Below are 24,051 nucleotides of genomic sequence, written 5' to 3' on the forward strand. Positions count from 1 at the left end.
CTGAAAATAATTTTGCAAAACTTAAAATAAATATAAAAACTTTTTCTTATATTTTCAATTTCACTACAACTAATCACAATTTTACAAGAAAAATTATGCCGAGTATACTGGTATCGGTGATGCAGCATTTCTTCTTCTTTTTTTAACCAAACTATGCAATATTATATTCTTTCGAGTTTCTAATTAAATCTATAGTCATCTACATGAGGTTTCTACAGTTTCAATTTCAGGGATATCCACATTAAGTTTTGCAGAGGAATCATCCTCATCTAAAATTTTGTTTTCTTGTCCAAAAGATTAAGAGCCGCATCCAACTTCTCATTAATTGGACTTTAATATAATCAATTAATATGCTTAAATTGGTGATTAAGTAATCTTCTTATTTATTGAAAGGATTTCGGGGTAGAAATTTTATTCTCCTAATTATGAGAAAGATTTTATCTCAACTTCTGATTTATCAGAAAAATGACTTCATTGATTCGGAGTTTGATTGAAAAGTAAGTAAAACAATCAAAAATTATTTTCGTTAACAATCAAACTCAGGTATTATTTAAATAATTCGATCTTAATTTTAACAAATTAATAACTTATGTTAAATCATCAGACTAATATTTATATATATATATATATATATATAAAACACAATTACATCTTTTGGTATACATATTTCTTATTCCTAGCTAAATTACCATTTAATATATATAATTATTTTTATTTTCTTCATAAACCTTGAAGATGAAACCGTTGCAATTTCTCTACTTTCTTTAACTATTTTTTTCTTTTTTAAAAAAATAAAGATAGAAGAACGAAGTGTCTTTTTTTCAACTAGTAAACAATAAAAAAAAGCAACTTAAAAAGTGATTTACAATATTTTATAAACTAGTACTTTAATGAGTGTATTATGTACATGATATATATATATATATATATATATATATATATATATTGATATAATTAAAAATTATATAATGAAGAAATAATTTTAATATATAAATTATATTATAATTAAATTTAATAAACAAATATCTTTAAATATATAAATTATATTTTCATTTATAATATACCATTTAAATTCTCATATAAGATTATTTATAACTATTGACCATTTTTAAAATATTGAAATATTTAATTTAGAGAATAGAGATGATGATAAAAAGAGAATAAATTGAAAGTAAAGGACTACTAAGAAGATCAAGTATAGAGTAGTTTAATATGGGGCAGAGAATAATTTTTAACTAATCATCAGAGTAATATGAAATGTATGTCCAAATAAAAGAAAAATGAAGTTATTAAAAATATTTAATTAAAAGAATGAAAATGTTACTCTTTAAATTAAAGATTTAGTTTATAATGTAAGCATATATTTTAGATGAATATTTATGGTAAGATTGATTACATCCAGCGGATGATTTTTTTAGTGAAAACAAAAAAAAATAAACAATAATTTTTCAAAAAATATTATAATTTTTACAAAATACATAATTTCGTGACAAAAGAATTTAAAATGACTAAGTAAAATAATCACAACTATTTTTTACAGATACCAATGTATTTTTTTCTTTTATTTGTTATAACTTTTTACCTTCATTTTAAAAACAATTGCCTTATGTTTTTTTATGGGAGCAAGTTGTTTTTTAATTAAGGATGTTTAAGTAAAATAAAAGTTACTTGTGGGGGCAATTGTCCCCGTACAACCATGAGTGCATCCGTCACTAAATACATCAAGAAACTATAGTTTAATTAGTGCAGGATATATAAGTTATTGTAAATGTATAATATTTGTTTTTTACTCTTGCATACGAATCTAGGAAAAATATTGTAAAATTGAATAAATAATCACAGGGGAAAGTCATTTCATACCTATTCCCATCTTCTCTGACATATAGCGTGTGAATGTTGGAATGGAAACTAGGTAACATGTGGTTTGAGATCTAACACAGATGGGTCATCATAAACAATTAATGTTTTGACTAATACATGTACTTCGGCATTGCATAGATTTCTACCATCGCTTTCAATCCAGCAATGTTAACTTTTAATTCAAGGCCCTTAGTTTAGGGAACAGGGATAACTCCACAAGCCATGGTTCCATATATATTAGAGTAGTTTACCAAAACAATATAAAGAAGTCGTCATGCATGTGTAGTGATCCTAAATGATATTATTAAAATTGCACTCTTCACTCTTATCTTATCAAGTATTTTTCACAACAACTGATATGGTAAAGTTGAATCCAATATTCAATTAAAAATGTAGATTCAGGAATGATTAGGTGGAGTATTAGGTCCTTATGAATAGTTTCAAACTATCCGGGTCTTCTATTCTTGTTTGGGGTAAGAAGGTTTCATTTTATGTAAAGCTTCTTGTTGACTCGTGTTTTGATATTCATGGCAATAAACTATTTTTGTTTATATCTATTTAAAACCCTAAACTAGACAATAACATCTTGCACCGATATCAATCACGTCGTTGATTTGTGTTCTGGAACTTTCTTCAGCTCCAAGAACACTGCATGCCAATGGGGGAGTTGGTGTTGGTTTGATCCTTCATCTTTGTTTGTTCTATGTTGCTTGTTTGTCTTATGTTCTTTTAAATACGACTGCGCATGCATCTATTATTTTTCAATTAATTGGTTTTACTTTTACTAATCCTTGACCAATAATTAAAAAATAAAAGTTAATTCTTTTAATAGCTAGGCAGGTATCATGTAAAAGTTTTTATGTTATCAATCCAACAAAGGTTAATTTTAATTTAATTTTTAATATAGTAATTATAAAAGTTAATAAAATTATAATTTATAAAAGTTTATGATTTAAAAAACTAAACTATTAAATAATATAATTTATCATTCATTATAAAAAAATAACAATTGATATTGATAATTAATTATTCCAGATTTCAACTTAATTTGTTGTATTATTAGGATTATTGCATTGATATATTGCTTGGATACTTTATGAACCTTGTGGTCTTGTCTTCAAAAAGTGTTCCAATGAGAAAAGAAATAAAATATTTATAATTTTTTTTAATTAACATTTTTTTACACGGTGCTATAAAAATCATTTTTTTACAAGGGTAGAATAATGTGGGCAGAAAAGCTTGCCCCAATTCAGTGCAATTAAACTCATTGAATATGATATGTAATGTGAATGTTTGGTAGCAAGATTGAGATGCAGTTGCTGTTTGTGTCATTCATTTGTTTTAGTTGCTAGGATATTAAGCTTGTGATGCTTTTTGTTGAGCAGAAAAGTGGAACAGATAGCTGAAGAGGCTGAATCGTTGAGAAAGTTTGGATAAACATAACTTGAGGAATCAGAAGCTGATGATGGAAGCGAAAGAAAGAGCGGAACTTCTGGGAGAGCTGTGTGTAATTGCTGACTGTCACATTCTGGTTTAGTGATTCACTGTTTCTTTGGCTTTGCTGCATATCTGACTTTGCTAATTTGCATGTTGCTGAATGGGGATTCAAGTCATGTTTTGAGAATTTATGATGAAGAGGCACAAGCAATGTCCATCCGCGCGAGCTGGAAAATGCTAATGCAGTTGGGGAAGCCATCCTCTCTACAATACATGGACAAAGAGATCGCTTGAAGGTATATCTTAACTGCTGCCTTCACTCATCAACACTTTAGGTTTTGCTATGATTTCATCACCTTTCTGTTGTGAATGGTGGTAGGTCATATATTTTATGTTGGGGGTTGGGGGGTTAATGGTTTCTTTTTCCTGAAAATTTATATGGTAATTGCCTAAATAGTTAGGTTTCAGCATCTGGGCATTTATAAAATGACAATGTAATGGTGCTGGTGTGATATCTCTCAGCTTCCTGTCTCTCTGATGTTCTTTTTATTCTATTTTGGTCTGTTTCATTATAGACATCTTAACTCACTCCGGTTTTGTTTTAACTGAAATAATTCTTGCCACTATTCTGTCATAAAATTCTCAGTTCAGTGCATTCCACATATAACAGATAATTTTTTTAAATAATAATTCTAGTAATAATTAGCAGTGTACTGATATCACTTTCTGTGTAGTTGCTGATATAACCTTTTTGTTTGATTTATAATCTTGGTGCAGAGTGCTCATAGGAAAGCATTGGATGTCCTCAACACAGTTGGGATATCAAACTCTGTTTTGAGGCTAATTGAAAGACGTAACAGCGGTGATCAATGGATCAAATATGAAGGGATGCTATTGACATCATTTTCATATTTGCTTATGTTTTGTGGAGACATTAACACGATCAGTTGTTCAAAAACTGACATATTTCCAAAGTTCCACTGTGGAAAGTATATAAATTTAGATTTTAGGTCTATCAGGCTGACTAGCAGAGCAATTTTTCCAGAATAAAAATCTTGACTTGTGACATGAAGAAAGATGCTCATAAATCTCACGTTTACCGCTGACGCTCTAAATATTATATCATGATCAACTCAAAGCCCACAGCACATAGATTTCATTCCTTTTTTGATTTTATAATATAAAAGATTTCATTAACTATTCTACATTCTACTCTTCATATTAAACGTTCACACTAGAATTTACAAAGATTTTACTATGTGGTTGTACAAGCGAGGGAACTAGTGTCCAGAATCCATCATCTCATTTCACTGCGCACACACCTGAAAGTTGTGGCACAAACGCATCTGCCGACCAAGAACAAGAAGGCATTGTTTGCACAAGGAACAAAAAGGCAATCTTCTGACTGAATTTTTCACTGTCAGGATTTGTTCTCTATATAAGCTGAACGCAAGTTTAACTTTCACTGTTAGGATTTGTATTCAATATAAGCTTCTTTCAAAACTGAACATACAATCATCAACCTTCCGTTTGGACCATTATCGTGAGAAAGCAGGATCAGGTTTGGGGTGATCCAACTTGATGAACTTCCTATGCTTTAAAATAAGGCCCAGAGGTCTGGCGCCCATCGTAATTTAAAAGCTCTGCAAGGGATCCTTTTGGTCTCTTACCAAAACGCCTAGTACCTGTTGCTGGCTTGCCTAAAGTTGTTGCATTTACCATAGTGGTTAGTGTTTCCACACCTTCTAACATTGCTGGCACACCAATGCACCCATCACAAGACAGAATACAAGCTATAGCATGCACAGATGCCGCCATGATGGGAGGAAGTGTATTCCTTGGATTTGTTACCTAAAAATGTAAACCAATGTGTCAAGAATATCATAACAGGAATGACATGGATAAATCACAAAAGTGAAAAGTACAAGAAAAACTAAACAAGTAAAATTTGGTTATTTACTTTGTATAAAATTGCTGCTGATAATCTCTCTCTCAAGCAGTATAGCTGAGCAACATCAATTGCTGTTGAACAAAAATAAAGCCAACGGTCCATGATTACTTTAACCATATTATCAGGAGAAGACATCAACTTATCCTCACGGCCTCCACTGGACTCAGCATCAAACTCCATCACATCTTCACTTCCAGCTTCATCTTCACTGCCTCCTACATCATCCTCATCCCCTTCATCATTTTCTTCTGCTGGGGCAACAGCAATCTCTGTTGAAAGCAGCAAAAGTGGAAGTGGTCCAACAACTGTGCAGTTCCTTAGGTTCATACCCCCATCACCGCGAGTAATCTCATCATACACAATTAAAGTGTCATCTAATTTTTTCTTGAATGACAACTTAAAATTTATGGAATGATTGTGCAGGCGAACTTTATCTCCACTTGTTGTTTCAACAATAACCCTTTTTCCACTTTTATTTGTAAGAAACCTCCCAACCCTTGGATACAAACCTGCTACCAAAACTGCATTGAGCACACCAGGGTCATGTGTATTCACACTGTAACCTGAAACGTCTTCATGAATAAACCCAAGTCGAATTAGTTCTGCTTGGAGTTGCCTGCGCATGCCTGATAACATATTCATGGTGCTTGAAGACACAAAATACTGAGAACAAAACCGTGCTTCTAGACCCATTTTCTTTGCATTATTCCAGCATTCAAATGCAGCCAATATGGCAAACTGATCACTACAACCCCCATATAAAGAAGCAAGCTCATATTTGGCAGCTGAAGCTCTCTTCTTTTCTTCAGGTAACATTGGAAGTGTAAATGGATCTCTATAATCAGATGCACATGCAAGAGTTAAAGCTGGATCAAGGCAGTTCATCAATATAGCAAAAAAAAGCATCCTGCATATTAATGGGTGAACAGGAAGAGAACCAAGCTTCTCCCCTAGTTGGGTGAGTTTTTCATCATTTGACAATGCCCCGATATCTTGAAGAACTATAATTGCATTGCGTATGGACTCAAAAACTGGAGGATCTAATGTCTTGCATAGAAATTCTTCTACTTTGCAACTTGGATCAAGCAACTTTACCTGTCACAAGAGAGAGAGTAAGAACCAAATCTAACATGAGGGGAAAATTATTGTCTTGTTTCATTATCATATCGAATCAGTCCATTGAAACCCTGCTTGTAACCCCCCCCGCAAGGACCTTTGCTCTTCCCAAAACCTGACAAGAAAGGTGTTTCCTTTGCACAAACCAATAATCAACCACATTACACAGCATCGTGCAAATTAGATCATGAAAAAAATTTAAGTTTGAATATAGCATTGCAAAGTTACTAACTTTTGCCATTTTCTAACTTTTAATACACTCTAATGAGATACCAGAGAACTTTTTTACCATTGAGTATAAAAAAACAACCAAGATTCTGAGTCACCAATCAAGGAAGATTGAATACCTGCAGACAAAGCTCCTCAATAGGCATTCTCCTAATTTCCGGAATCTGAAAATCTGGCAAGGAAACTGCTCGAGTTCTTGAATATAGATGATAGCATATTCCAGGTTGACAACGGCCAGCACGTCCCTCTCGCTGCTTAGCACTTGCTTTTGAAATCCAAGATGACTGAAGAGTTGACACATTGTTATAAGCATCGTAGCTTTTTTCCTTCATTCGTCCAGTGTCTATGACATACACTATATCATCGATGGTGATGGCTGTTTCAGCAATATTGGTTGATAGTACAATTTTGCGACAACCATGAGGTGGGCGCCTAAAAACCTTCTTTTGTTCCATGCTTGGAACCATTGAATGCAGAGATATGAGCATAAACATTGAGGAATTCTTGAAAAAGGATGATGCAAGCAATCTCTCACGCGTTCTATTTATATCATCCCAGCCTGGAAGAAAAACAAGGATCCCTCCATCTGTTGAATCAATACATATTTTTCTTATCAGCTGCTCTATCAAAACATCATCAACAAGTTCTGGGTTGACTGTTGCCAGGTATTTATCAAGTAACTTCTTCTCTTCCATGGAGTTGGAAAAATCACTATCCATGTGCTTCTTCAATATTTCGGCTGCTTCTGGTTGGTTTTCCCTTTCAGCGATCTCCAATGCAGCCATTCCATCTTTGGCCCTTAAACAGAAATCTGCCCCACAAGATAACAGCATGCACATATCACCCACTCTACCTTTTCCAGCAAACACCATTAACGGAGTAAGACCAGTTAAAGAATGTTGGTAATTAAATAGTTCTGGGGTTCCTTCCGAAGAAACCAATTCTAACAGCAGGTCCCACTCATCATTAGACCAGGCCAAATTAATAGCTTCATCAATGGAAAGCTTCTCTTCTTCACTTAGCTCACAAGTGTTTTTTGGAATACTACATGTGGTACTATCAAGATGATTATCATGCCGGGATTTTACAATAGAAAGAACATCCTCCAAATAGAAAGTTTTGACCTGAAGAAAGGTTGGATAGACAATTGTAGTAAGAAACATTTGACAAAGTATTAGCTAATTTACAATCTACGACTATATAGGTACCGGATAAGTGAAGCCCGGAACATGGATGATTGGGCAGCCCCCAAAATATTGAGAAAATCTAGCAGCATCAATGGTAGCACTCATTAATATCTGTAATATTAGAGCACCAGAAGGTTAAAAACGGGAAATAACATAATTATAAATTAAATAAGCACTAGACAGGAGGCAGAGAATGAGAGGAGACAGAAATAGAGACAAAAAGATATAAATGTAATAAGTTTGAACTGACCAGACGTAGGTGAGGATATAAAGGGAGCATGTCTCTGCATATAAGTTACCAAGAATCAGAGATATTAGTCCAAAAACCAGACAAACCTCTTATGCAAGTAATTTTATGTATAATCTTTCTTCTTTGGGAGGGAGGATTAAATATAACAGGAAGTTATTGCCAGATACTTGTGGCTAAAAAAAAGGCATTTGCACTCATCAAGGAACGACTCAACTCTACCCAAAAAGCTTATGCTATTAGGTGCAAAACATTTTGAACAAGCTTATGCAAGAAGCATTTATACATTTGTATTTAACTATACCACACAAGAGAGTAAAGGCCAATAGGTTCCTTTCAATGGTATACCTGATGATTGCCAACATGAAGTCTGAGTATCGATCCCTTTCATGAATTTCATCCTGAACAAAAAATGAATGTCACCTTAGTTTGCAATGCATAGTTTCCAAGGAAAGGATGCACAAGATATGCTTTGCAGTGCCAAGGCATACTTTCCAAGGAAAGTATATGCAGGAAATGCCTCATATGCCAAGATTCATGAAGAGGGAATATATGAAGACATTTGAATTCACTTCTCACTCATCACAACGAAGTCTCTAAGATAATAACCTATAAGAAAGTTTCAAAGTACACTTCCCCTCAAAGTATTACAAATACCCATTGCAGGAGATACCCATCTGAAAACCAATTATTATTTTCTGTTTTCACAGCTTCCTATACAAACTTTTGAAAATAGGAAACAAAGTAAAACAAGTGCCATTTTTGTAATTAAAAGTAAAAACAAAAAATATTTTCTGAAACCAAACAGCTCCAAATTTTACAACAATTTCAAAAAATAATGTCTTGGATTTGAACACATTTTCCAAGTCAATTTGAATTTTCAATTAACCAATTTATCTGAGAACTTACCAGTCATACCTAATAACCAGTTTTTTAACCATCCAAATGACTCAAAAAAATAAGGTATAGAAGAAGTATTTACCAAAGATTAAGTACCATAGTTTATGCTCTAGCTAAAGATAAAAAATAATTTACAAGTACCATAATTATGTGAGTGATGCCAGAAATCTCATCCTTCACACGCCCTGTCTTTGACGAATGAGAACCTTTGGAAACCAGCACCCTTAATACCACTCCAGTAGTACATAGCACAATTGATGATTGCCTTCCACCTCTGCTTTCTAACCGTATCTGGATTTTTTGTTTAAAATGTAAGCCACACAATTATATGTTCATGAGATGTAAACCACTAGGAAAACTAGCAATGTGCTCCAATAAGAAGCAAGGAAATCAGTGCTTCGGAAGGGACTGGCATAATCAACATAGGATATTGAATGTTGAAGGGCAAAAAGTCATAATTCTATGTAAGAAAAAAAGTGATATGGGAAAATAGAAAAGATATTTGTAGATTGAAGCAATGACAGGAGAAAAATCAAGCTTCTTCGTTACTAATGACATCTTATAGATTTCCTCCTCAGTATCAATAAAAACATGGTGTGTTGTGAGAGTGTAACATACGAATGCAAAAAACTAGTCTGATTATGATGACAATGCTCAATGTTCAAATAAATATTTCTATACAAAATAAATCCAAATAAAGGATCAGAGTACCATTACTACACCAAAGATACATAAACAAAATTACCTTATATCCCACGTTTTCTCCAATAGTCTCTCCTCTCTCACTAGCGATTCTCTCGGAAACTAAACATAGAAACGGCAGAAGGAAACAAATTTTTCAATTAAAACTAACAAAGGAACATTGAAAGAAACACATTTCAATTAAGACTAAAAAAGGAACATTGAAATTTAAGTCCGAAAGAGTTACACACCTGAAGTTGCTGAGATCCGCCGAGGCTGAGTGCAAACTATTTTACATACCTCTCCCTTACCCCACATATGATCCAAAATAAATTGTGGGACCTGAATCATGTTTAATATAAAGTTAAGCAGGACAATAAAAAAAAGAGAAAGATAAATGTTTTGCATAGCATAGAAAGATTACTTAAAGACCTTGGTCCATATACAATGATGGAAGTACAGATGGGTGAAACCCAAAATCACAAAGCATCAAAAAATTATCAGCGTCCACAATTATCAAAGCTTGAGCCAATTATTTTATATTAAGGGTAAAAAGGGCAAGTGCATTAATACAAAAATTAAATACGGGTGCAGAGTCATATCACCAGCATACATACTAAATGGATCAATTATAAAAATATCAACATACAACCAAAAAATGATAATCTTGAAACAGTCACAAACAAATTATATGTAAATGTAGTTGTACCATAATAAAGACAAAACAAAGAATTAGTAACCTGCGTAGTCTTTCCACAACCAGTCTCACCAGATATGAGAACAACCTGCATTGAAACACGTGAAAGGAATATTAAGACAGACCAAAACACATGCAAAAATTTAATCTGCAAATTCAATTTAATTTTCATGTTGAAATGCAGTAAAACTAAAATCTTACTCAACTATGTTATTTGATATATTAAGCATGTCAATGTGAATCATATAAGTTTAATTATAGTGCAACCATCAGCACCCAAGCTACCAAGTAGATGCATATCCAAAGGCAATTTTAAATTAACCTGGTGAGATTCAACAGTGGATGTAATTGAATCCTTGAAAGACGCAATTGGAAGCTTAGATCTCCCTTCATTGATCTGCGAGAATGGAAATCAGACAAATAATTCAATAACAAGATTATTCTTTTGCAAATTCTATATATATGGCAGAAGAGGAATAATAAGAAAACATCATTCTGATGTGTAGCAGGATTAACAAATTGCTTTCATTCTTTGTACAGACAAATGATTTGCCATGCACACAGAAAACAAGCACTACATGTCGCTATCCAAGATTGATAACTATGGATCTTCATGAGAAACATTTATAGGCAATGAATGAAATTCTATAGTATTGAAAGAATAGTTCAGGAGTGGCCTATTAATCATACAAGTGGAAAAGTTGTCCATGGAGGTGTGCACAAATGCAGATTACGTAGGATCCACTATTAATAAAAAAAAAGGTCCACCTCATGGTATCGCATGTTCTTGGATGGTAATTTGGTCACATGAAGAAGCAAAAAAGCAAAATATAGTTGCAAGGTTGAGTGCAGGGGCAAAATTCTGAGCTATGGACAAAGGGTTTGTGAGTTATTATTGTTGAAATTGTACTTGATGAACTCCAAATAAAATATGAAACTCCAATGAAGTCATTTTGTGACAATAAGTCAGCCATTAGCATGGGACACAACCTAATTTGTTCGTCTATATATATATACTAGCCATTGCACCATTTTATTGCTAGTGAAATAATATTCAGTTCCCTTATTTTGAAGTAAATTCTAACCAACAAAATTCAAATATATAGGTTCACCAACAAAACTCATACATGTAGGTTTCTGAAGTTGAAAGGAGAGCGAAAGAAAGAGGACCTGTTTCAAGTTAGAGACATTGTTCATTCTAGAAGCAAGAGCTTCCAATCTCCTAGCAATTTCAGCTTTGGTCATAGAGGGCCGGCTGAAAATATCACCCGGCCTCTGTTTTGTTCCGTCAGTAGTAGTGTCTTCACTATTTTCTCCAACCATCTCCCACAAGTTTCCCTCACCGGGTGGATGATGAGCAAACAAATCACCCAACACCCACTTTGCCTCTCCAGAAAATGTGAAAGGAGGAAGACTTCCAAACCCGTTATCCGTGTCAACCTTCTTTTTCATTTTTTGAACACACACTCTCCTTTCCTTCCCTAGCCTACACAAAACACGCGTCGAATATCAACAATAACACAAATCTAAAGCATTCATTCCATCACCAACTATTTCATTTAAGAATTTTGACAGTAATAATTCTTACAGATTTAACTAAAAGTGGCAAATTTACATGTGCTGCCCTTAACACTCACCCATAACTTTTAGATCTAAACCCCATTTTGAGGGCCATTTGATGCACCAAAGCACGCTCTTGGTTGGACAAACCAGCATCAAACTTGTACACTGCAGAAAATAAATAAATAAATAATCAAAACCCAGATTTCACGAATGGATATAGTTATGCAAAAATCATAATCCTTCCGACGAGAAAGTTGTGTTTTCTGTGCATGAAACGGTGAAGAAAAAAGGAAAAAAAAAATACCTTCATCATTGGAAGCTCGGAATTGTTCTAGAATCTGGGAAATGCAAATCCTGGTGACTTCATCAACGTTGGGGTTTTGACGGAAAAGTGGCTCTCCTTTCTTCTTCCCTGTTTTGTTCGTCTTCGTCGTCGTTTCCATTGAATTGAACAAATCCCCAGTGGGTAACTTGATGCAACAAGCGCAGCTGCAGCTACTACTATTGTATTTTTGTCTTTGCTCCGTTAAATGTTAAATTTTTAAACCTTATAAGGCTTTGCATTGCATCCAGGTGAATGCATAAGATTATCGAAAATAAATTAACTCCTTAGATTAATATTAATGTTTAATTTACTAACCAATAATTCGTTAGTCGATTTCGAGTTATATGTATAGAAAAAATATAAAATGTAATTAAAATGAAAGAACTTTACTAGATATGATCAAATTAATTTTTTTATGAAAATTAATCATTAATAAAACAATAGATAATACGTGGCAATATGGTTAAAAAAAATTAACCAGAATCAACATTTAACTTTGGAAGAAAAAAACTAAAAACCATGCGTCATCCAAACAAAAAGTTATGCCCTACCTGGTACTTGTGCTTTCCTTCCATCATCGTGTATATCGTATCTTTCTCCGCTGCTCCATTTTATCTGTTTTTGTTTTCCGTTTTAGGTAAATGCCTTTTTTTTCTTTCTGAAAGCTAGGTAAATACCTTCTTGTTTATATGTATTTATATAAAAAAAAATATATGTATTTGTTCTTTTTGCAACTATTTTAATTTTTTTGTTGGAAGAAAACTAGTAAAGTGTTTGAAAGACACTACTAATTTACTAAATATCTGATATTACGAAAAATAAATAAATTTAGTTGTTAACTTTAATGCATGCGGTTATTTTTTTCATTTTTTTTTAAGAATTTTGCTCTTTTCGCCTTAATTTTAAATTTGTAGTAGTATCACTTTTATATTTTCACTTAAAATAAGAAAAATAAATTCCTATAATATCCGAGATGCTTGTTATTTTTACTTAAAATACACGGGCTATTATTAGCATATGCTTTGCTTCTTCCTTTCCCTAGAGTATAATTTTCTATTTGTTGTTTCTTTTCCTTCGTTTACCAAAACAAATTGTTATAACATGTTCATGGAAAACTATAACCATCCCTACTTCATTAAAATGCACAAAAATCTTTCAAAATTTCTCTTTTGAGGGGTCTGATGGTTTTTTTTTTATTAATCATTTGTTTATTAAAGAAAAAAAATTTGATTAATCCAAAGTTTGATCGAATGATAAATAAAATATAATTAATAATTATTTTTGTCAAAAATAAAACTTGAATATTATCTAAATTATTCAACTTTAACTTTAATATAGCCTAATAGTTTTAACCCTTGTGTGTTTGTATATATGCTTACATTTACATTTAAGTATCTAACATTCTAACTTTTCTAAAATAGACTCTTATGTAAAGTGTAAACGTAAGAGTATATCTACCTCCTTTTAAATTAAGGCAAATTGTTAATTAATATTTTAAGAATATTGATTAAAAAATTAAGAGTAGAAAATTTTTTTTGGACCACATAAAATTGCACTTTTCATAATTTTGTTGTCTTTCCCCATCATTTTCACATTAAAAACTTTTTTTCCTTAATTATTAATACACTGGTTAACAAGACTTTTAAATTAATTATATTTATAATTTATTTTATTTTAAATCAACAATAGACGTGTATTTTTAAATGTCATATGTATTTTTTATGAGAATCAATCATATTTAAATAATAAATGTTTTTACTTTTTCACTTCACATGCTTATATTTGAACAATAAAATTGCTTTTACCTTTTCCCTTCATATGCTCATTTTAAATTAGTTAAATATATTTTCGAGCATGACCTAATAGTTACATTAGATAAAAACATTTACGCTTAGTCATTACTTGAGAATGTTTAGTTTTTTTTTTTTTTAATAGAACTCCGCAAATCTAAAAATTATGTCAAGTTTCAAGTAATTGAAATTAATTTGAGTGGATTTGTTTAAGAAAATAAAATTCTTTCAATATTTCTTTTTCATTTATAATCAATCAAACTTAATCATTATAATAATTTGTATTTTCAATAATTACGAGAAATGAGAGTGAGAATAAAATCCTAACTCTAATATTAACAATGGCCAATTTGAGGCTAGGTATTTAGTATTTACAACCCCAAACGCAAACTTGAATCTCGGGAAACAGAGAACCCAAACTCAATCATATGGAGTTCTGTCTGTCAAAAACAATTGAGTTGAATTTATCCACCATCCAATGTCTAGAAATCCTCACCAAGGTATTCTAGCAAACCCTCGTATGGCAGCGACACTTGTTAAAACAAGACAAAGTCTCCCATCGCAGTTTGACATTAATGGAACACGGATTTATTATGAGATATATATATGAAAAGTCACATGCATGTTTGGCATGAATGGTCCACTTGAGATAATAGTAACGGTATTTACACAATTGCAATGATAAAAAAGAGAAATCAATTGGAATGAGTTTGTCATACTAAGTTCCCCCATTGCAGTAATGGATGCCATTGCTGTGAACATTTTGGTACTTGTTGTGCAGACAATTTAGGCCCCATACCCTAATTGTTCGGTCATCACTGGCTGAGGCTAACATGTGGGGGTTTGCTGGATTCCAGCTCACACAATTAACAGATCCTGAATGACCAGCCAATGCTTCTATTAGCTCCCCTGAGCTTCTGTGCCATATGTAAACCTACAAAGATACCGAATGCAAGTTTAATAATTCTCTAAATTTATCCAATAGAATTCACTATGATAAGAAGTTTGGTTAATAATGCCAATAACATTGCAGGAGTCCTACATGCTGTATTGTTTCATATCCAAAAGAAAGAAGCTTAAAGGCTGCAAAATTCTTATCAATCTAAGATACATCTTGTATCTATATTCCTCATGGAAAATCTACTAAACACCACAACTAGAAACTAGTAAATGTGGATTTCCTTTGGTGTTATAATCACAAACTGATGGCCGAGAAGAATACATAAGGGAACCCCAACAGATTTAAATACAGAGCATATCAAGCAGAATTCCAACTTTTATCAAGATAAATTAGAATAAATAATACAGAAGCCCGTCATTCTTGAACATTATAATAGTTGTAGTTGAATTCATTCAACTTATTTATAAAGATGTACAGTTTATCAATCAGAGAACAAAGCACCATTTCATGTGTCTTTTATGCCAATATTTTAATGACCCTCGATAGCCTGCATCAAGTGCATGTGGAACTTATTTTGAAGAAAAAGTAACTTATTTTAACAAATTATGGAGACAGCTTTTAAAAAATAAAAACATTTAACAGAGAGATACAAACATCAAGGCTTTCAATTTGTAAATTCTAAAAATTACACTTGATGAATATTTTCCCATTTTGATCAATGATGATCGAAGACTCATACCTGTGAATCCTCACTTCCACTAGCAATAAAAGCTTGCTTCAGGCCACCAAAGCAAGACCTGATAATAAACCGGGCGCGTTTATGACCTTTGTACTTGCCAACAAGCTTAGGATCACCTTCAATGTTCCATAGATGAATTTCTTGGTTCAAAAGATTAACCAACAAGAATTTGTTATCATTTGATAAAGAAAACGAGGTTATTGTTTCATACTCTTCAATAAATCTCTCATCCTTTGTTTCTCTATTGAATAACAGTACCACATTGGCTTTACAAATACTTAGAATCTCTTCCCCGTCATCTGTTATTTCCAAATCAGATATCTTAAGGGTTTTTTGTCCTTTCCAAGACTCCACTTCTTTCCCATCTAATTCCCACATGCAAATGCTCTTGTCACTTAAGCCACAAAGTATATATTTCCCACATGGAAACCATGAACAGGAGACTAGACCAGCACCGGCTTTTTCATAAATTTGGAGGCATTTGCCAGTAGAGACATCCCAACGCCTAATAGCCTCCTCCACTCCACATGTGAGGAGCTCCTGGTCATTAGGACTCCATGAAACAGAAGAAACAGGCTTCTGGTGACCAGATAATCTATGCTTTACAGACAGTCTTCCATTTATGCCAACCTATTTAAACAAAATTTAAAAAGTGAGACCTAATTTCATAGCATTAAGCCATATTTTATTAGTGCGTGAGTGTGTTAGAGAGCAATTCTTGTGTCTTGATCCATTGGGTGGGTGGGTGGGCATCAGAAGTAAAACATTACAACTAGGATTTGGATTGGCAGTATGATGACAGAATCAAAACACAAGCAATAAAAACACATTTATCAGTTCATATAAAAAATATGAAAGAGAACAGAAAAGAAAAAATGTAAATTCTCAGATCAGTATCAAATATTACCTCCCAAATTATTGCAGTTTGATCTTTTGATGCTGAAGCTAAATATTTCCCATTATGCGAAAATTGTACAAACCAGACTTCGTCATCATGTGCTTCTAATATCTGTTGCAATATTAATAAGAAAATAACATCAGAATATGCTATAGAAAGTAAAGGCAGGGTGATCGTTGTAAAGAAATAGCAAAAGAATGGATCAATGGAACTGAAGACAAGTTCTTTACCTTTTCTCGTTTCCCCTCCCTTGAATCCAACTAATGATACATAAATCTCATTTACAAGAAAGGAAGTGCATTTTAACAATAATCACATGATATTCACATCCATTTCCAAGATGCCACAGTTTAGCATTCGCAAATCTAGTAAACATAACTTTATAATCAAGAAAAAGTAAATGCAAAAGAAAAGCTAATGAACAGAGTTCTAGTCTGCAATAGGCAAACAGAAAGGAGGAAGCTGCTTCCACTACCACTACTAATTAACAAGTCAACAATATCTATTAGACACATCATTTCTAACCTGTAATGTACTGGAAGGTATCTGATCTTTTCCACAATGATGATCTGAATATAATGACATCTCCTTATCCAATGAATTATGAAATGGGCATGCCTCTCGTTGCAAGATTAGGGCTTGTTCAACTAGATGCTCCAACCTCTTTTCAGGTATCATTACTGTAGGGGGAAGCAGTTTCTGCAATTCCTCCAGAAGCTTTGATCGAGACCTCACCCTTAGAATGTCTAGCCTAGAAGATGCTGAAACTAAGCAGGAAGAAAGTTCTCGAATTCTACTACTATTAATGCAAAGTGGAGCAATCTCTGTCCTCAAGGTCTTCAACGCTTCCATGACCTTTTCACCATTTAGAAGCTCAAAAAATTTCTGCTCCAATATTAAGAATGAAGCTGACCTGACCATACTTTCATCTGCCAGACCAATTTTATACAATGTGGCTACGCTGTCATCCCAATTTCCATCAAGTATTTGCTGCATAAACAGATTTACCCCAGGAGAGTGTAAAGGTATTCCAGACTCCTCCTCTAGATGTGCCCCACTCTTTCCGTAACCAAGAGAGTATAATGCCTTTGCAATTATCCTGACAAATTCTTCTTTCTTTATAACCCCTTTGGAACCAACATGTTCGTCCCCTTTGGATGGTAGGGGCCGAGCCATCAAGTCACTGGACAAGCCTCCAACAGGCTCTTTAGAAGAACCGTTAGACAAGCCAACTAATCCTTTAGAGGATAATTTCATTCGTTTCATGGATGGTTCTTCATCTTCCACACCTCCCATGAAAAGTGCCCCCTTAGCCCATATATAATTTCAGCAGCGAGAAAACAACACAAACAACCATACAACTAAGAAAATGCCTCAGAAAAACCACAAGGGAAAAAAATGTCTGCATAGAAAAACACAAACAACAACAGTAAGTACAATAAAACCATGACCTGAAAAACAATCTAAAATAGAAAACAAATTCCTCAAATTGAATCAACAAATTAACATAAGCTTAGAAAATGGCAGTAGAGAAAACAAAACTGTCTGTATAGAAACTAACACAAACTTAATTAGCATAACAAATAACACAAGAAACAAATTGAAACAACAAATTAAAAAAAAAAATGTATGCATAGAGAACAGAAACAACAACAGTACGTACAATAAACTGAGTCCAGACAAAAAGAAGCTAAAACAGCAAACAGATTCCTCAAATTGAAACAACAGCAACAACAATAAAAATAATAACAATAATGCAAGATGCAAGAATCCAAGCTTAGTTACTTGAAAGCACAATGTTTCTACCAAATTTATAATCATCTATCGAAACAAGAGAGATTGCGTGACGCCTAGCAGATAAAATTGCAAAATAAATAAATAATAATAATAAACAAATTAAATATGCATTTTCCGAGGAAACAAACAGAGACAATTGCAAGAGTAACAGAAATAAGATAAGATAGAACAATCGGAATCAGAAGTGGCAGATCCAATAAGTTGAGAAGAAGATAAAGACGGTGATGATCCATCCACCGACTTACCGAACAAGCAAAGCAACGATCGTGACCAAACTTTGAGATGCGATCGTCAGTTGAACACCGCCGATTCCTTCTTCTTCCTCCACACACTCTTCAGTTACCAACCAAAACCACATACGCTCTAAAATCCCAAACCTTCTCCTTTTCTGCTTGTGCTGCAAAGAATGACAACATATATTCGTAAAATATAATATAATACTATTTTTTTAAAATTATAACTATGAATATTTCTATTCATTTAGGATTTTTTTTCCTATAGAGAATATATATATATATATATATATATATATATATATATATAATATAAAATGATTTTATATCGATATTCAATTATAATTTATTATGATAAATTTGTTTACTTGTATCATAATCATCACAAATATCATATAAACAATGATTTATTATTAAACAATAATATATAATTATTTTATATTGTGATACATGCCCATTCAACTCCTTTATTGTATTATATTACTAATTATTATATAATTTTATGTTGTTCCTAATGAATTTGACGGCCTTGAGTTCAAGTGAATGAAGAAAAAAAAATTGATTAGTGGAATATAATTAGCCAAATTTATCCTACAAAAATTAATAACTTATAAAATTGGCAAATAATTGGCACCAATACATTTTAGTTTTACACCCAGTTTCTACTGGATTTCTCTCCCTTTTTTTTTGTTTTTCTTTTTCTAGTCTTCTCTTTTATAACTTTCCCTTGTGTCTGGTGAAATGACAATCACTACCCTTAGCTAGATACAGTTTCTTTTGGTTTGGTAATTGGTATATGCCTTTCCTTCCTTGTTTCTTAAACCATCACGCGTTTGCCTTCTCGGTTCTCTTTTCTCACGCAACTAACTTCATTTCAGTATTATAGTAAGAGTAAAGTAAAGGATTATACCCTCTGCATTATTGTTTAATCACATTTTATTATATATGATATGTCTATCGTGGACATTTTATTATATATGGGTATCGTGGACATTTTAAATTATCGAGTCATGGTCGTGTCAGACATTTCCACTCACTCCAAATAACTAGTTATAATAAAAATGGATATTCTAAAGATTTATTAATTTACATTCACTTATTTTTGAAAAAAAAACTATCTTAATCTATAATATAGTGTATAACTCTATAATAACAATATTAATCAGCATAACCTCATTTGTTTTTTTTTTTTACACTTTTTTTACTCATTTTACCTCAATAGTTCATATAGACTCGGCTGCTGATAATTTACAAGAAAAATAACAAATGCGCAGATAGGTTAGATGCAATACAAACAGTATGGTGGGATTCATTAACCAATGAAATTGATTTCTTTAAAGCACACATTTCATGAAATTGATTTATATAACTTTTATAAGGGGGAAAAATGTCAGATTAAATAAGTCAGTAGTTCTCAAGCATACATTTGTCAAATTAGGCCGAATTGGCTCAATTCTCTTCGGACTAAATTTAAGAACCTGACCCAGTCTTATTTATAGGCTGATAGATTGGGCCCATTTTGTCACGTTTTAAATTTCACTCACTTGTATTAAATTTAAAATTTTCGATAATTTTCTCTACTCTGTTGTTCCTTTATTTAAATTCCTTACACTTAGTGTGATCATTAATAAGAATCAAGGGATCTAGATTTTTTTTGTCTAGATTTATTCCACTAACAATTGTTATATTTAGATATATTTAATATTTTTCGATAAACAAATTTTATTGAGGCTACTTGATATATATATATATATATATATATATATATTATCTAGGAATCAAAGATGATTAGAGGAGTTTACAATAACGTATGTACTTAACCAACTCAGTTGGACTCAATATATATTTACTTTAATTATAGAATATAAATATTTTTCGTTTTTTATGATAAATAAGTATAATCATAAAAACTTATGTATTAGATTTAAACTATCTTTCACCTCTCATCTCCGATTTTGTGGGGATAAATTATTTCCGATTTCTTGAGGATAATAATAATTTATCACTATTATTTCTTCTATTGTGAGGATAATAGACTATTGTTCCTCTATTTAAAATTTCCACACTTTATAGTTAACTGGAATGACAATAATTGAAATTAGTAACCCGAATTGTTATTGAATTTTAATTATTTTAATTTATTATATTTAGATATATTTAATATTCTTCTGTAAAACAAATTTATTAAATTTTATGGAGATCATTGATATGTTTACTTCTTTTTATTTTCAGGATAAGAGACTACAACTTTTATGGTTTGTAGTCTACGTTTAGCTATTGCCTTGTCTCGAAATTGGCTCAGTGGCTCCCAATAATCAAACCATTAGACCATACCGTAGACAGACTAATGATCAAACCTGGCTCCTATTAATCATGATATTGGAATGGTCAAATCACAATTTGACCCCACAGAATAATAACAGACAAAAACTTAAATGCAGTTCATTGGTATTTGAGTTTCACCATAGTAATCTACATTGATCTTTAATGCAGATTACTAAGTTTTGTCCTTATAAATTATCAATTTCTGTTTTGTCCTATGCAGTCCAGGGTTAGAAGACTCCATAGTTCTTTATGCTTATTTCTTTTCTTTGGTCTATTTCAATTAACTACGTTTCAAAATCAACATTTTACAGTTTTTAATTTCCTTGAGATAATTGTTTCTCTTGAATAAAAATTTAAGCCTTGTTACGAAAATGCATACTCCTTGTAGCAGCTTAACGAAGGAGACATTAAGTATTCAGATACTTAATCCAACCAAGTCCCTTAAATTATGAAACTCGTGAAACCATAGATAGCACTGAAAGGTTGATTTACACATAGCATATATATATATAACCCGCTGTTGAAGTTTTTTAAGCAACACTGAAAGAACTTGCTGCGCTCTCCACAAATCTTCTTGCTCCCTTAAACCACCTCTTGTCTCCAGCTTGAGCCTTGCAAATGAACAGTTTTCCATCTTTTACAGTTGCTCTAATTATGTGGTGCTTGCCACCTTCATCTCCATCAGCAGTTCTTGTCAACACAGACAAAAAATAGTATGGCTTCCCGTCAATCACAGGTGTTGCAGTCTCTAAGATGTTAGCCGTGGCCACTGCATTTGGATCAAAACCACCCTGTGCAATTCCAGTTCAGAATTCAGTTAGGACATGCAATGATGATATTTGCCACATTCATTCGTGTTTGATCATCAATCACTTACCTCAGCTTGTGTTTCGCCGAAGAAGGCCTGTTTTCCTAGTAAATAATCCACCTGTAACGAAGAAACGCCAAATCTTGAATTTCAGCCAGAAAGTAGAAACTGGTGTCACTGTCTTCAAAAATTCATATATTACCATTTTTCTTTTTGAATGTATACTAAAAAAGTTAAAATTAGTGAGGCAATAATCTATATGCAATTGAAAAAGAAAATTGTCACTAAAACTTAGTGGTTCCAGAATTAGTAAGATAAACAATTTTTCTTTACTAAATTTGGTCATTATTTCAGTGATTTGGTGGGTACTTGAAACATAAAAACTGTACATTAATGGGGCTATATATAAGTGTTCCTTATTGATTAGAAAACAAACAGAAGTACTAGTTTAAAACAGGTTTACCTTAGAGAGGAACTCTTCGGGTGAACCATAGTCAGTGATGGACTTCTTATCAGTTGGAGTGATGGTGACAACCACGTTGGTGGTTGAGTCAAAGTTATCCTCATATCTAACAACCTGACCCGTGTACTCAACTTCTTTGCTTGGGTTCCACTTTGAGGGAATAGATAGTTTGAATCCATCTCCATTGTATGGCAGGAAATCTGTGTCTGTCTTTGGCTTTCCAAACACATTGGCTGCAAGCAAAACAAGCAAGTTGCTCAAATAAATCATGTCATCCCCATTATTAGAGGGATCAACTCCCACCTAACAACTTAAACCTTTGAGATAAGTTGATCCTTGACACGTTCGAGACTTTATGACCAAATGGTTATTTTAGAGTCTAATAATCTTTGCCAACTCCATTCTTTCAATTATAATTTCTGCACAAGGTTTGAGCGACCTTATTCTTCAAAATAGTCTAAGCATCTGAATTGATTTAGTTATCGACTTCTACCATCAAGAACTATCTAAATTCCTACCCTTAGATTGTATCCTATAATCACTATATTCTTTAGCATAGACCACAGGTATCTACGGCAGTAAAGCTTTCCTTTAGCATATTCAACTCAACTGCACTGCACACCTAGACCTCGAACTTTAGATCACTAATTAAGCTGGAAAAACCCCTTACTAATTGATCCATGTGATTGGTGGTTTATGATCACTCACCGAGTAGTAAAGAGTGGACAATTCACAAAAATCACTAAATCAAAAGTAGATTATGGTAACACTTTAGTTATGTGCATGTTAGAATTCAGTTCAAAGCAAAGTAAAGCAATTTGCAGCTAGCCATTTGGGTGGTCAATGATTTTTCATGGCACCAAAAAATAACATATTTTTCCTGAAGCATGGCATGATCTTTGCAAGCAGTGGACAGTATAAAAAAATTATAATCATGCAAATGAGCATTTCATCTTCAAAAGCCAAAGACTAATGAGCTGTTATCATCATTAGAGTTTAATATTGCATGATCATAAAAAGAGAGATAGTGAAATACCAGCTTCACCATAGGCTGCATCAGCAGGTTGGACTTTGGAGCCAACAGCAGCAGCACCAATGAGCACAGTTAGAGCTAACCGGCGAGAGATTGGGCTGACATCAATATCCTCTTGTGGTGTTTGTTGTTTCTGTGCCTTGCAAACAAGCTGGTTAGGCTTGGTGCTAACCAAGATGCGTAGTGATGGGGATCTGGCACTGGCAGGGGTGGTAAGAGCATGGTGGTGCAAGAAACATTGGGTAGAAGCCATTCTGCTCTGTGTCTGCGATCTCTTTCTCTCACTCACTTTCCTCAGACTATGGTAGGAACTTGTTGGAGTTTAGTTTCAATGTGTGTTATGTGGCAACGAGGATATTGGAAGAGGATGATTGGGAAAATTGGATTAGATTGTCGATGTGGGATAAGGTAATTGAGGCTCTCATTGGTGCCACGTCGTATCACGTATTCTCATCTGCCTCATGCCATACCCATTTTGGGACAAGACACTGTCATATTCATTACTTTGTGTTATATATGGTCTTGTATCTGTTCAAGTACTTGTTTTTAATATTTTTGTTCAAAATTAAAGACTAACTTCCAAAACAAAATAGACCAACTTCCAATCGCTTTGTGCTTTAGATATTATTAGGTCGAAGAGCATAGCTACAGATTCTAATAGTATTTTTTTTTTCAATTCCACGTTCTATTATTTGTTTTAAAGTTATTAAAAACTATAAAGCAAATTATACGGATTCTCCTATTCTTGCTCTTATTACCCTCAATATCATTTCATTTTTTTTATATTACTTTGAGTTCCTCCAAAGAGGATCGACTTAACGATTTACGATATGGACAAGTCTCAAGAGGAATACGTGAAATTTATTTTCAAT

The 24,051-nt window shown here is 32.9% G+C and overlaps 3 protein-coding genes and 1 pseudogene across 3 annotated transcripts; 1 reads left to right on the forward strand and 3 right to left on the reverse strand.

Moving 5' to 3' along the window:
• Positions 1 to 3,083: 3,083 nt before the first annotated feature.
• LOC114385222 lies at positions 3,084 to 4,235 on the forward strand (annotated as a pseudogene).
• A 190-nt stretch (positions 4,236 to 4,425) lies between these two features.
• Positions 4,426 to 12,429, reverse strand: LOC114384808 (DExH-box ATP-dependent RNA helicase DExH6-like). The gene is made up of 14 exons (XM_028344608.1): positions 12,172 to 12,429; positions 11,942 to 12,032; positions 11,475 to 11,790; positions 10,627 to 10,701; positions 10,348 to 10,392; positions 9,859 to 9,949; positions 9,672 to 9,730; positions 9,068 to 9,217; positions 8,375 to 8,427; positions 8,030 to 8,063; positions 7,801 to 7,890; positions 6,712 to 7,716; positions 5,258 to 6,343; positions 4,426 to 5,148 (listed from the first exon to the last, which is right to left on the reverse strand). Exons 1-14 carry the CDS (start codon positions 12,308 to 12,310, stop codon positions 4,888 to 4,890), a joined length of 3,495 nt encoding a protein of 1,164 aa, XP_028200409.1. The 5' UTR covers positions 12,311 to 12,429; the 3' UTR covers positions 4,426 to 4,887.
• Positions 12,430 to 14,547: 2,118 nt separating this feature from the next.
• On the reverse strand, positions 14,548 to 18,756 carry LOC114384782 (WD repeat-containing protein 26 homolog). Its single transcript, XM_028344569.1, has 5 exons — positions 18,563 to 18,756; positions 17,046 to 17,922; positions 16,530 to 16,631; positions 15,623 to 16,252; positions 14,548 to 14,916 (listed from the first exon to the last, which is right to left on the reverse strand). Exons 2-5 carry the CDS (start codon positions 17,814 to 17,816, stop codon positions 14,701 to 14,703), a joined length of 1,719 nt encoding a protein of 572 aa, XP_028200370.1. The 5' UTR covers positions 17,817 to 17,922; positions 18,563 to 18,756; the 3' UTR covers positions 14,548 to 14,700.
• Positions 18,757 to 21,260: 2,504 nt separating this feature from the next.
• LOC114385127 (oxygen-evolving enhancer protein 2, chloroplastic-like) lies at positions 21,261 to 23,521 on the reverse strand. The gene is made up of 4 exons (XM_028345108.1): positions 23,183 to 23,521; positions 22,147 to 22,379; positions 21,753 to 21,803; positions 21,261 to 21,666 (listed from the first exon to the last, which is right to left on the reverse strand). The coding sequence occupies exons 1-4, from the start codon at positions 23,430 to 23,432 to the stop codon at positions 21,406 to 21,408; spliced, it is 795 nt and encodes a 264-aa protein (XP_028200909.1). The 5' UTR covers positions 23,433 to 23,521; the 3' UTR covers positions 21,261 to 21,405.
• Positions 23,522 to 24,051: the final 530 nt, after the last annotated feature.

This window comes from Glycine soja, chromosome 14 (genome assembly GCF_004193775.1).
Source record: "Glycine soja cultivar W05 chromosome 14, ASM419377v2, whole genome shotgun sequence".
Lineage (NCBI taxonomy): Eukaryota > Viridiplantae > Streptophyta > Magnoliopsida > Fabales > Fabaceae > Glycine > Glycine soja.